This window comes from Sciurus vulgaris (assembly GCF_902686455.1).
Source record: "Sciurus vulgaris genome assembly, chromosome: 10".
Taxonomy (NCBI): Eukaryota; Metazoa; Chordata; class Mammalia; order Rodentia; family Sciuridae; genus Sciurus; species Sciurus vulgaris.
The window spans coordinates 117,011,183-117,023,992 of record NC_136470.1 but is presented as its reverse complement, the minus strand read 5'-3'; the positions used below and the strand labels follow the sequence as shown (position 1 = coordinate 117,023,992).

The following is a 12,810-nucleotide window of genomic DNA, read 5'->3' as shown; positions in this document are numbered from 1 at the left end:
GTGCAACCACTGGGGAAAGCAATATGGAGATTCCTCAGAAAACTTGGAATGGAACCACCATTTGACCCAGTTATCCCACTCCTTGGCATATACCCAAAGGACTTAAAATCAGTATACTATAGCAATGCATCCACATGAGTGTTTATAGCAGCTTAATTCACAATAACTAGATTGTGGAACCAACCTAGATGTCCTTCAATAGATGAATGGATAAAGAAAATGTGGTATATATACACAATGGAATATTGCTCAATCATAAAGAAGAATAAAATTATGGCATTTGCAGGTAAATGGATGGAACTGGAGAATATCATGCTAAGTGAAATAAACCAATCCCAAAAAACCAGAGGCCAAATGCTTTCTCTGATAAGTGGATGTGATACATAGCAGGAGGTAGAGGGGGTAAGGGAAGAATGGAGGAGTGTTGAATTGTGTAGAGGAAAATGAGGGGAGGGGAGGAGCATGGGGAAGGAAAGATGGTGGAATGACACAAACATCATTACTCTATGTACATGTATGATTACACGAATCGTGTGACTCTACATCATGTACAACCAGAGAAATGAAAAGTTGTATTCCATTTGTGCACAATGAAAAAAAGAGATGAAAAAAAGGAAAGTTGGTGTAGCTATATCAATATCAATGTCAATTTCAAGATAAGAATTGTAACCAAATCTAATGATTGATATCTCATGGATGATTAAAAGTTCATTTCATAAGAAGGACATAAATATTTTTAATATGTATGAACCTAACAATAGACCTTTGAGATGACTAAAGTTAAAGCTGACAGAACTAAAAGGAGAAATAGATAAATCCAGAATCAAAGTTTGAAATATTAAATCACTTCTCAATAAGTAATAAAAGCTGACAAAAAAATAGGGATGTGGGAAATTTTTTTTAAATACTATTAACTAACTACATATAATTAAAATGTACAGAACAGCAATTATTTTCAAGTGTAGTGGAATATTCCCTGAGTTATATCATCTTCTGGTCCATAAAACCAAGTCTTGAAATTTCAAAATATTAAAGTCACAAAATATACATTCTCAGACCCCATTGGAATTACAATTTTAAAATATCCAGAAAATCCCCCAAATATCTAAAATTTATTTTAATTTATTTTGCATGGTGCTGAGGATGAAACCCAGGGCCTTGTGTACACTAAGTTAGTGCTCTAGCACTGAATTATGCCCTAAGCTTTCCTCCTACTAGCTAAAATTTGAACATTTCCAAAACCCAAAATGAAAGAAGGGATTACAAATGAAATTAGGAAATACTTTTAATCAGATAATAATGCAATTACAACATGTCAAGAATTCAGCAAATAAAATATGTAGTTTTAAATGTACATATTAGAAAGTAGGAAAAGTTTAAAGTCAATAAGCTATCAACTCAAGAAACTACAAAAGGAAGGAATTACACCTCCTTAAAAAATGAGAAGGAGGGGTTGAGGAGATATCTCAGTGGGTAGAGTGCTTGCCTTGTAAGCACAAGGCCCTGGGTTTGATTCCCCAATGCCCAAGAAAGAAAAAAAAAAAAAAAAACGAGGAGGAGATTTCATTGAGTCTGTAAATGGCTCTGAGTATTGTGGATATTTTAACTATACTAATTCTAATTAATAAATATGGAAGGTCTTCACACTTTTTTGTGTGTCTTCTTCAATTTCTCTTTCATATGTGGAAGCTAAAAAAGTAACCTGAATGTAACATAGTAATTATTAGAGTTAGGAAATGGACTGTGAGGGAAGAAAAGAATGAATCAAGGGAGGCTGGATTTGATTAGTGCTTGCTCTATGTGTGTTGAAATATCACACTGCATACCAGCAAAAGGTACAGTTCATACACATTAATCAAAATTTTCAAATAATAAAAGATAAGGAATAAATAGCAACAAAATAGAAAAACTAATAGTAAATTAAAGTGAGCAGATCCAGTTCTACAAGATTGATAAAACTGATTAACCTCTAGCTAGAAACATTTAAGGGGAAAAGATAAAATACAATTACCAATATCTGGAATAAATCACTACATATTCTATAGACATTTAAAAAGTAATTAAAGGATATTTTTGACAATTTGAGGTTCACAAATTCTATAGTTTGGATAAAATGAAAAGTTCCTTGAAATATGCGACATCAAAATTAACAGAAGAGCTGGGCACAGTGGCACACACCTATAATCCCAGCTACTCGGGAGGACGAGGCAAGAGGATCAGAAGTTGAAAGTCAGCCTCAACATCTTAGTGAGGCCTAGGTAACTTAGCAATACCATGTCTCAAAATTAAAAATTAAAAAAGGACTGGGGAAACTTTGGGTTCAATCCCTGGTACCAAAAGAGAAAAATAATAATAAAGGAAGAAAAGAAATGTACAACACAAAGAATGGACTCCCTGTAAACTATAGACTTTAATTAATCATGATTTATCAATATTGGTTTATCAATTGTAACAAATGTACCACACTAAAGCAAGATGTTAAGAATAGAAAATTGTGTGGAGGAAGGGGAAAAGGGATACAGAGCAACCCCACTTTCTATACAGTTTTTTGGTGCACTCAGAGAACACCAAGCAGGATAAATGTCAAAAAATAAAAACAAATAAAAAACCAAACAAAAATCCTACATATGCATATCATATTAAAACTGCAGAAAATCAAAGAGAAAATTTTGAAAGAACTTAGAGGGGGAAAGAAAACACCTTATAAATAGAGGTGCAAAATATTGCATCCCACTTCCAGAAACCATGCAAGCAGCTGGGTGCAGTGGTGCACACCTGTAATCCCTGCAACTCAAGCAGCTGAAGTCATAAGATTGCAAATTCAAGGCCAGTCTCAGCAATTTAGTGAGACCTTGTCTCAAACTAAAACATAAAAAGGTCTGGAGATGTGACTCAGTGATAAAGTACCCCTGGGTTCAATCCTTTATATCAAAATAGAAAGGAAGGAAGGGAAGGAGGATAGATAGGAGTGAGGGAGGGAAGAAGGAAAGGAAGTAAGGAAAGAAGAAACCATACAAGTAAGAAAAGAGCTGTACAAAGGGCTAAGGGTGTTGGTCTGTGGTAGAGCATAGCATGTACAAGACCTTGGATTTAATCCCCACTACTGCAAAAAGAAAAAAGGAGGGCTGGGGATGTAGCTCAGTTGGTAGAGTGCTTGCCTCTCATGCACAAGGCCCAGGGTTCAATCCCCAGCACCGCAAAAAAAAAAAAAAAAAAAAAAAGGAGTGGGGAAAGAAGGGGAGAGGGAGGAAAGATGGAAGAAAAAAGAAGGAAGGAAAGGTAGTATGAAAGAAAAAAATCACCATCCCAGAAGTCTGTACCTTGTAAAATTATCCTGCAAAAGTAAAATTATCTCTTAAAAGCTTGTTTCTCAGACAAACAAAAAGTGAAGGGGTTGTTTTGCTAGTGGATCTGCCTTACAAGAAATTTAAAAGAAGTTATTCAGAGAGAAGGAAAAAATGATATACATCAGAAACTCATACCTACATAAAGAAAGGAGGAACATTAAAGAATAAGTAAGTGAAAGTAAAATAAAATTTTAGTATTACCTCATGTACATATGTGACTGCATGACCAATGTGATCCTATAACATGTACAATCAGAAAAATGAGAAATTATACTCCATTTATGTATGATCTATCAAAATGTATAAATGTATTCTACTGTCATGTACAACTAATTAGAATATACACAAAAATTAATTTGAAAAAATCTAGCTGTGTACTGGCCCATTCCTGCAATTTCAGCTACTTGGGAGGCTAAGTCAGGAGCACCAAGAGTTCCAGGCCAGATGGCCAGTTTGAGGCTAGCCTGGGTGACTTAGCAAGACTCTTCCAAAAAAAAAAAAAAAAAAAGAGGCAGAAGGAGAGGGAAGAGGAGGAGGAGGAGAAAAGATAAGAAGTCACCTTAATTTTTTTTTTTCTTTTGTAACAGGGATTGGAACCAGGGGCACTTAACCACTGAGCCATATCCCCAGCCCTTTTTATGTTTTATTTAGAGACCGGGTCTAAGTTGCTGAGGCTGGCTTTGAACTTGCAATCCTCCTGCTTTAGCCTCCTGAGCTGCTGGGATTACTGCAGCAGCTAAACCACCTTAATTCTTTGACTAATTCTTAATCTAACAAAATTATTTGTTCAAAATAACAATAGTTACAATGTATTCAATGATTATAGTTTATGTAGACATGAAACATTGAATGATAGCAATACAGGGAAAGGAGGAAGGAAATCCTAAAACTTTGTTATTATAAAGTACTTTTTTTTTAAAGTGAATATACAATTTATTTAACATTCAAACTTCATTAAGACATGTGCAATATGGCAATTTTACTGGGGGTTTCACCCTACCTAGGATATGATTGCTTGCTGGGGTTTAGCAACAGGGTCCAGTTCACACTTAGCACTAATTAAATACTTTATTGAATAAATACAATACCAAACAAAATGCATTCAAATGCTTTCTAAAAAAATCAATTTTAAAGGCCTTTCTATTCAGGATAATGACAAACACAATAAAGGCAGATATGCTAGTTTAACATAATTGGCTGATTTTATACAGCACTTATATCTTTTAGTCCACAAGTATATTATTAAATGATAGAGAACATCTAATACAACCATTTCTACAGAACTAGGAAATAAATTTCTAAGAAAGAAAGATTTTACAGACCCCATCTTTTTATACCCACCCCAACAGTCTAACTCTAAAGAGGATAAAGCCAATGACTTTCCTCACAAGAGCTCACAACTAATGTCGCTTTGCTATCGAAATCTGTATTTCTGATCCGTTATGAGCATTGAGACAAGATTCAAATATTCCCAAAGAAGCACAATGCACGTTGTGATCGCCTATTCAGCAACAGCGAGCACTGCATTCAAATCTATCTCATCCCAGGAATTAAATAAGGTCAGCCACATTCATGGGCATTTCCTCCACTGTAGTATTGTAGAAAGTCTCAACGTCACGAAGAATCCTCTTGTCTTCTTCAGTAACAAAGTTTATAGCCACACCTTTCCTCCCAATCGACCCCCTCTGCCAATTCTGTGAATATAGTTTTCACGACTGGTAGGTAGATCATAGTTTATAACCAAAGACACTTGTTGTACATCAATCCCACGAGCCAACAAGTCAGTAGTGATCAGAACTCGGCTTGACCCTGATCGGAATTCTCTCATGATAACATCTCTCTCTTTCTGGTCCATGTCACCATGCAGAGCAGAAACTGTGAAGTCCCTGGCATGCATTTTCTCTGTGAGCCAGTCCACTTTGCGCCTTGTATTGAGAAAAATAACAGCCTGTGTAATGGTCAGTGGCTCGTACAAGTCACAAAGTGTGTCCAACTTCCATTCCTCTCTTTCAACATTAATGTAAAATTGTTTGATTCCTTCAAGGGTCAATTCTTCCTTCTTCACCAGAATTCGAATTGGATCTCTCATAAATTTTTTGGTCACTTCCAACACATCAGTTGGCATTGTGGCAGAAAGCAACACAACCTGGATACTTGTATTTAATTTTTGAAAAATCTCATAGATTTGATCCTTAAACCCTCGGCTCAACATTTCATCTGCTTCGTCCAAAACAAACATTTTGATCCATTTTGGAGAAAGGTATCTTCTATTTAACATATCAAACACTCTCCCTGGTGTACCAACAACAATATGTGGTGCTTCGGCCTGCAGTTTTTGCATTTCATTTCGAACATTTGTTCCACCAATGCAGGCATGACAAGTTGCTCCCATATAGTCTCCAAGTGCCAGAATCACCTTTTGGATCTGTTGAGCCAGTTCTCTGGTGGGGGCTAATACTAGTGCTTGGGTCTCCTTGAACTCAATCTCCAACTGTTGCAGGATGGAAATAGCAAATGTGGCTGTCTTGCCAGTACCTGACTGAGCTTGAGCAATCACATCATACCCTTTAATACAGGGAATGATAGCTCTCTGCTGAATAGCTGAAGGCTTCTCAAAACCATAAGCATAGATGCCCCGAAGAAGAGACTCCTTTAAATTCATATCATCAAAGTTATCAACAATCTCATTCCAGTTGCTCTCGATGACACCATCGGGGTCCATTCCCTCTGGGCCTCCATATTCTCTGTTATAATCCGCGGAGCCACCAGACATGATCCGATGAACCACTCAGCGCCCGACTGAAAAGCATAAAGTACTTTTTAATTTAAAAATGGAATGGGATTAGTTGTAAAGATACATTGCAAATTCTAGGGCAACCAGTTAAAAATGTAAAAAAAAAAGTATAACTGACATGCTAAGGAAGGTGATAAAAATGTAACTGTATAAAATACTCAAAAAAAAAAAACCACATAAGCAAAAAAAGGGGAAGACAAAACAGGAATAAAGAAGAAGGGAAACAAATAGAAAACAGTGATAAATACAGTAGGTATTAATTCATCTATATCAGCAATCACTTTTTAAAACATTAATGAACTAATAAACTAATTTAAAATGATGTTCATTTCAAATAAACTGTGAGAGTAGATCACAAAACAAGACTCAACTATGTTGTCTACAAAAAGCCCACTTTAAGTATAAATACATGTAGATTAAAATTAAAAGGATGAATAATTATGTCAAAATGAATCCCAATATTATATAACTATAATGCATAATAAAAAATTTAAAGTAAAAGGAAGAAAAAAAATACCATACTAACACTAATCATAAGAAAGATGTAATAGCTATATTAATTTCAGAACAAAGATAATATTATGGATAGAGAAAAGCATTACATGATTATAAAGGTGAATACTTCAATACAACAGATACAACAATCCTTAATATCTATGCACCTAACAACAACGAAGCATAAAAATACATGAGGCAAGGCAGGCATAGTGGCCCAAACTTGTGATCCCAGTGACTTAGAAGTCTGAGGCAGGAGGATCACAAGTTTGAGGCCAGCCTCAGCAACTCAGTGAGGCCCTGTCTCAAAAATAAAAAATGAAAAGGGCTGGGGATGTGGCTCAGTGGTAAAGAATCCCTGGGTTCAATCCCCAGTACTGCAAAAATAAATAAGACAAAAACTGAGGGAACAGCAAGGAGAAATAGATGAACCCACTATTACAGTTGAAGGCTTTAACACCCCTTATCAGAAATGGACAGCACTAGCAGATGGAAAATCAATAAGGGTGTAATTGAACTCTACAACACCAAATATCAACTGGACATCATCTACTGGAAGTCTGAACCAGAGCAATTAGTCAAGAGAAAGGAAAGGCACTGAAATCAGAAAGAAAGAAGTAAAATTGTGCCAGATGCTATGGTGCACACCTATAAGCCCAGCAACTCAGGAGACTGAGATGGAGTATTGCAAGTTTGAGGACAGCCTTGGCAATTTAGCAAGACCCTAAGCAGCTTAGCAAGCCCTGTCTCAAAATAAAAAATAAAAAGAACCACAGATTTAGCTCACTGGCAGAGTTCCCCTGGGTTAAATCCCCAGTACCATAAAAACAAAACAAAAAGAAGAATTTTCTCTGCTTGTAGGTGACAAGATCTTATACATGTATTTAAAAAAAGGAAAAATATCTTCACCAAAATATCATTTGGTTTACACACGAATGCAGTAAGTAGCAGGATCCAAAATCAACATATGAAAATCAGTATAGTGTTTCTATATACTAACAGCAAACTATCCCAAAAATCAACAATTCCATTTACAATAACATAAGAAAATATTTAGAAATAAATTTTATTGAAGCAGCAAAAGACCAGTACACTGAAAACTATAAAACACTGATTAAACAAATTGAAGACACAAATAAATTGAAAGATACCCACATATTCATAGATTAAAGGAATTATGATTGTTGAAATGCCCATATTACCCAAAGTGATCCACGCTTGCACTGCTGTCTCTATCGAAATTCCAATGACGTTTTTCACAAAAATAGAAAAGAAATCCTAAAACTCACATGGAACCACAAAAAGACTATAAGAGGTCAAAGCAATTTTGGACAAAAAGAACAAAGTTGGGGGCATCACAATGCCTAATTTTAAAATACAAAGCAATAATAACCAACACAGCACAGTGCTGGCATAATAAAACACACAAACTAAAGGATCAGAATAGAGAATACGGAAATAAGTCCACACATTTACATTAAACTGATCTTTTACAAAGTTGCCAAGAGCACATAATGGGAAAACGACAGTCTCTTCGATAAAGATATCAGAAAAACTCAATATCTACGCATAAGAATGAAATTGGATTCTTATCTTACATCACATACAAAATCAACTCAAAATGGATTAAAGACTTAAACATCAGATTGGAACTGTAAAACTATTAAAGGAAAACATAAGAAAAAAAGCAACTGTGTGCACACCTATAGTCCTGGCTCCCAGCAAGGGACAGGAGAATCACTTGAGCCCCAAGAGCAAAATAGTCAGACTCCATCTCCCAAGAAAAGAAAAAGATAGACATTGATCTGGGAATGATTTTTTAAATATGAAATCAAAAGCACACTGTCAACAAGAACAAACAATTGGAATTGCATCAAACAAAAAGCTCCTTCACAGCAAAGCAGACAATCAACAGAACAACCAGACAACCTACTGAATGGAAAAAAATATTTGTAAGCCATACATCTGATAGGGAGTTAATATTCCGAGTACATAAGGAACAAATGAAATAGCATGAAAGCAAAGAACCCAATGAAAAAGTGAGCCCTGAACATGAATAAACATTTCTTAAATGAAGACAAACAACTAACAGGTATATGAAAAGGTGTTCAACAACACTGATTAATGATTATTAGTGGAATGCAAATGCAAACCACAATGAGGCACCTTCTCACACTTGTTAGAATGACTATTATCATTAAGACAAATGTAAGTGTTGGGGAGGATGTGGAGACTAGAGAACACCCACACAAAGTTAGTAGAAATGTAAATTGGTACAGCCATTATGGAAAACAGTATGGAGGTTCCTCCAAAAATTAAAAATAGAACAACCATATATATGATTCATCAATTCCACTTCTTGGTATATACCCAAAGGAAATGAGTATGTTGAAAAGATATTTGCATAACCATGTTTATTGCAGCATTATTCACAACAACTAAGATATGGATTCAAACTAAGTGTCCATTGACAAATGGAAGAACTTTAAAAATTAGTTGTGTATATGCAATGGCATATTATTCAGCTATAAAAAAAAGGAAAGAAATTCTGTCACATGATACAATATGGATGAAACTGGAGGACATTCGTGCTAAGTGAAATAAACTAGGCAAATACTGCATGATCTCACCTCTAAATAGAATCTAGAAAAGTCTAAATTCATAGAAGATAAATTGAATGGTAGTTGCCAGGGCCTGGGAGTGGGAACAGGGATGAGGAAATGTTCAAATTGTATAAAGTTTCAAAGTAAGTAAGTTCCGGCGATCTAGTACACAGCAATACAACACAATGACTATATTAATAATGTATCATATACTTGAAAATTGATGAGATTGCAAAGAGAAATCTCATCACACACACAAAAAGATAATTATGTGGGGTAATTAAAAGTACTTCAAATGATAAATTTTATGTGTAATTTACCACAATTTTAAATGCCAATTGTTTCTAAAAACTAGAAACAAACAACTGAGAAATAAAATACTTACAATGTCATTTCCAATAGCATCAAAAAATAAAATGCCTAAGGTTAAATTTAATATAATAACTCTAAAACTCTTACAATGAAAACTACCAAACAATGCTGAGAGAAATAGAGACTGAAATCAATGAAAACTTATACCAGATTCATGAATTGAATGGCAATATTGCTAAGACTACAATTCTCCACAAATTGAATTTTTTCATGAAACTGGAAAGGTTGATTTTAAAATTTATATGAAAATACAAAGAACCTGGCACAAACCAAGACAATTGTGATTTTTTAAAAAGCATAAAGTGGAAGGGCTTGCCCTCCCTAATCTTGAGACTCATTATAAAACTACAATAATTAAGACAGTGCAGTGTTCATTAGGATAAATAAATAAAATCCAGAAGTAGAGCACCCTTTATTCAGGCAAGGGCGCCAATATAATTCAAGCAGGAAAGGGAATCTTTGCAACAAGCAATGTGGAAACACTGAATATCCATATAGGTAAAAATTAATATTGACTTTTACACCACACACAAAAATTAATATTGACTTTTACACCACACACAAAAATTAAAAAGATCTAAATGTGAAAGTTAAGCCCGTCAAGTGCCTAGAAAAAAATGAGTAGAAAAGTGTTATCTGAAAACAGCAAGTAGGTAGCTTCCGGGCCATCCCTCCATTGGGATGCTTAAATACAATGCTTACCTTCCTCCCATTGTTGAGATGGCCACAGTGCAAAAGAGACAGGATGCACAGGCCATAATCCAGGGCCACCTGGCCTGTGCATGACCAGTGTGGATCAGCACACTCCACTTGCCCCAGTGGATGAGTCCTTCCATTTAGGGTACAAGAAAGTTGACAAGTCAAACTCTCCTCAGATCCCCTGAGACTGAAAGAATGTTTGCCTCTAAATGGAACTCCATCTTCTTTCTTAAACTTGAGGGCTATTTCAGGGGAGGAAATATCTTTAGTGGTGAAGAAATGTTTGGGAAGTGCAGTTTTTATTTCAGATTCATTTTCTTCAATAAGTCAAGTAAAATTAAATCTCCACTAAGAAAATAGACATATGGTATGATCCCATTTTTATGAAAGTATTTCTATCTCTTCTATCTGTAAAAATGCATAGAAATATGTCTAGCATGATGTACCAGAAATGTTAATGATGGTTATATTTGAATCATGAAGCTTGAGGTAATACTTTTATTTTCTTTTTGTACTTTTCTGCAATGCTTAAACCATTTATAGGGAGCATACACTGTTTTCACAGGAAGAATAATTTTATTTTTTTAAAAAAAACCTGACATCTGGGCAAGAGCCCTCAGGGTTTAAAGCTTTCATTTCCACTTTCTTCCTCTTGCTCCCACGGCTCTCTCCCAGGCTCCTCATTTCTCTCTTCCCTCCCTTGTCATCCTTCACCTTTCTCCTTCCCCTGCATTCACCAGGTCCAGCCTTCCTCCTCCAAGCTGAAAATACCCATCCCAGTGCTTAAAACCCACTAGCCCACAGGAGCAAAAAGGGTGGGCTCCTCTCCTTTTTCTGCTGGGATTGGGGTAGAGCATTTTTAGGGGGTTTTGAGGCTCTCAGGGATTCCCCCTTTCCCCTTCCCTCCCACAATCCCTCACACCAGCAGAGGAGGCAAGAGCAGCTAGGGCAGAGTGGGGCAATGGAGAGGGAGCACTGGCCCAAATGCCACTCTGGGCAACTTTCACCCATGGGGTTCTGGGGGATCAAAGAACTTGAATCTTATTCTTGGCTCCTTATCATCCTCACTTTTTGCCCCCAGAACCTTTACCTAATATATCACCAACTTCTTCGATATTGATATTTTGTCTCAAGGGTCTGCACCTAGAAAGGGCTGAAATGTGGGAAGGCATCCCTCATCTGAGCTGCCCTTGTAACAGAACTATTATCCTTCTCCCCCATGCCAGAACTGGGGACCAGAAAGCAGAGAAGCCTGAACCACTCCCTCCTAAGCCATTGGAACTCATGGTTGAATAAGAGAGAGCCAGGCCCACACAGGCTGAGGTCTACCCTGGAGTTTTCACAGAACCAATGGAAGGGATGGACAAAAGGATAGAAGCAGGGCTGGGAGAAACTTTGAACAAAGCCACGGAGAAATACCCATGCCTCAGTGTAAACTCTGGCTGCTCAGTCAGAGCATCTGATAGTTATAGTTATGAATGGTCAATTCACCATGACAGGCAGCTCCAGGGAGAATTCCAAATGCTTGGCATCTCTGATCCTCAGTCCCCAGAAGAAGCAGGGCTCTCCTTTAGAACTCCAAGTCTAACATAAGCAGACCCAGCAGAGGCCCCCAACATCCCTTCCCTTTCCTAGGCAGAGGTGCCAGGACTTTGAGGGACATGTATTGTGGCATTGGAGAGAAGGATAACCAGAGATTTTAGCCAAGGTCGCCCATGACTGGGAGGAAAACTGGGGTGAGGGGAGCTGGCAAAGCCTGGTCTTTATAATGTGAGTAAGGATTGAGAGTTAAGAAGGCCAAGATTCTCAAATCACAACACTATAAGTGTGTGGGAGGGTGGTCATATAAGATTGGGGGTATGTGTGGAGGCCACACTGTAAGTGCAGCCAGGGAAGGGGGAGCAAGCAAAGGAAAAAGGTGTGGCAGGAAAATGTGAGAACTGGTCCTTAGAAATTTTTCATCCACTTCCTGTACTTCTCTCTGGACCCCAGACTTTTGGCTCTTCCCCTCAGATGGTGGCTGGGATAAAGGAGATTCTCTAATAAATACCTTTTGTATCTTTTTTAAATCTGAGAACAGTGCTCATTACTACTTTTTAATTTTCTTCATATTTATTTATTTTTATATTTTAGAGAAAATACCCCTGAACCATGCAAAGAATGGTTGCTTTGGGGGTGCAAGGAATCAGAACCTCAGAGCTTCTAGGGGTGGGGGATGATAGGCAAACATTCCCTGAGTCCAAGTTGGTAGGAAGACCCCAAAAGGCCACATAGAAGCAGGGAACTACAGGTGCCAGGAGGTGCAGCACCCTGGTGACCAGATCCTGGGAACTGCACCCAGGTCTGGGTTATAAGAGGCCAGGAAGCTAGAATAAAGACCACCCTAATAGGATTGCCTAAATTAGCAGGTGAAAATACAGGATGCACAGTTAAATATGAATGTCAGGTAAACAAAAACTTTTCATATAAGGTATGTCCCAAATATTTTGTAAGACATATC

General features: G+C 36.9%; 1 protein-coding gene across 1 annotated transcript; it reads right to left on the bottom strand.

The window, feature by feature from the left end:
* Nucleotides 1-4,273: 4,273 nt before the first annotated feature.
* Nucleotides 4,274-6,148, bottom strand: LOC306637825 (eukaryotic initiation factor 4A-II-like). The gene is given in 2 exon segments (XM_079100656.1): nucleotides 4,274-5,022; nucleotides 5,025-6,148. Coding segments are annotated over 2 exon segments (1,221 nt in total). The 5' UTR covers nucleotides 6,121-6,148; the 3' UTR covers nucleotides 4,274-4,897.
* Between the last annotated feature and the right edge of the window lie 6,662 nt (nucleotides 6,149-12,810).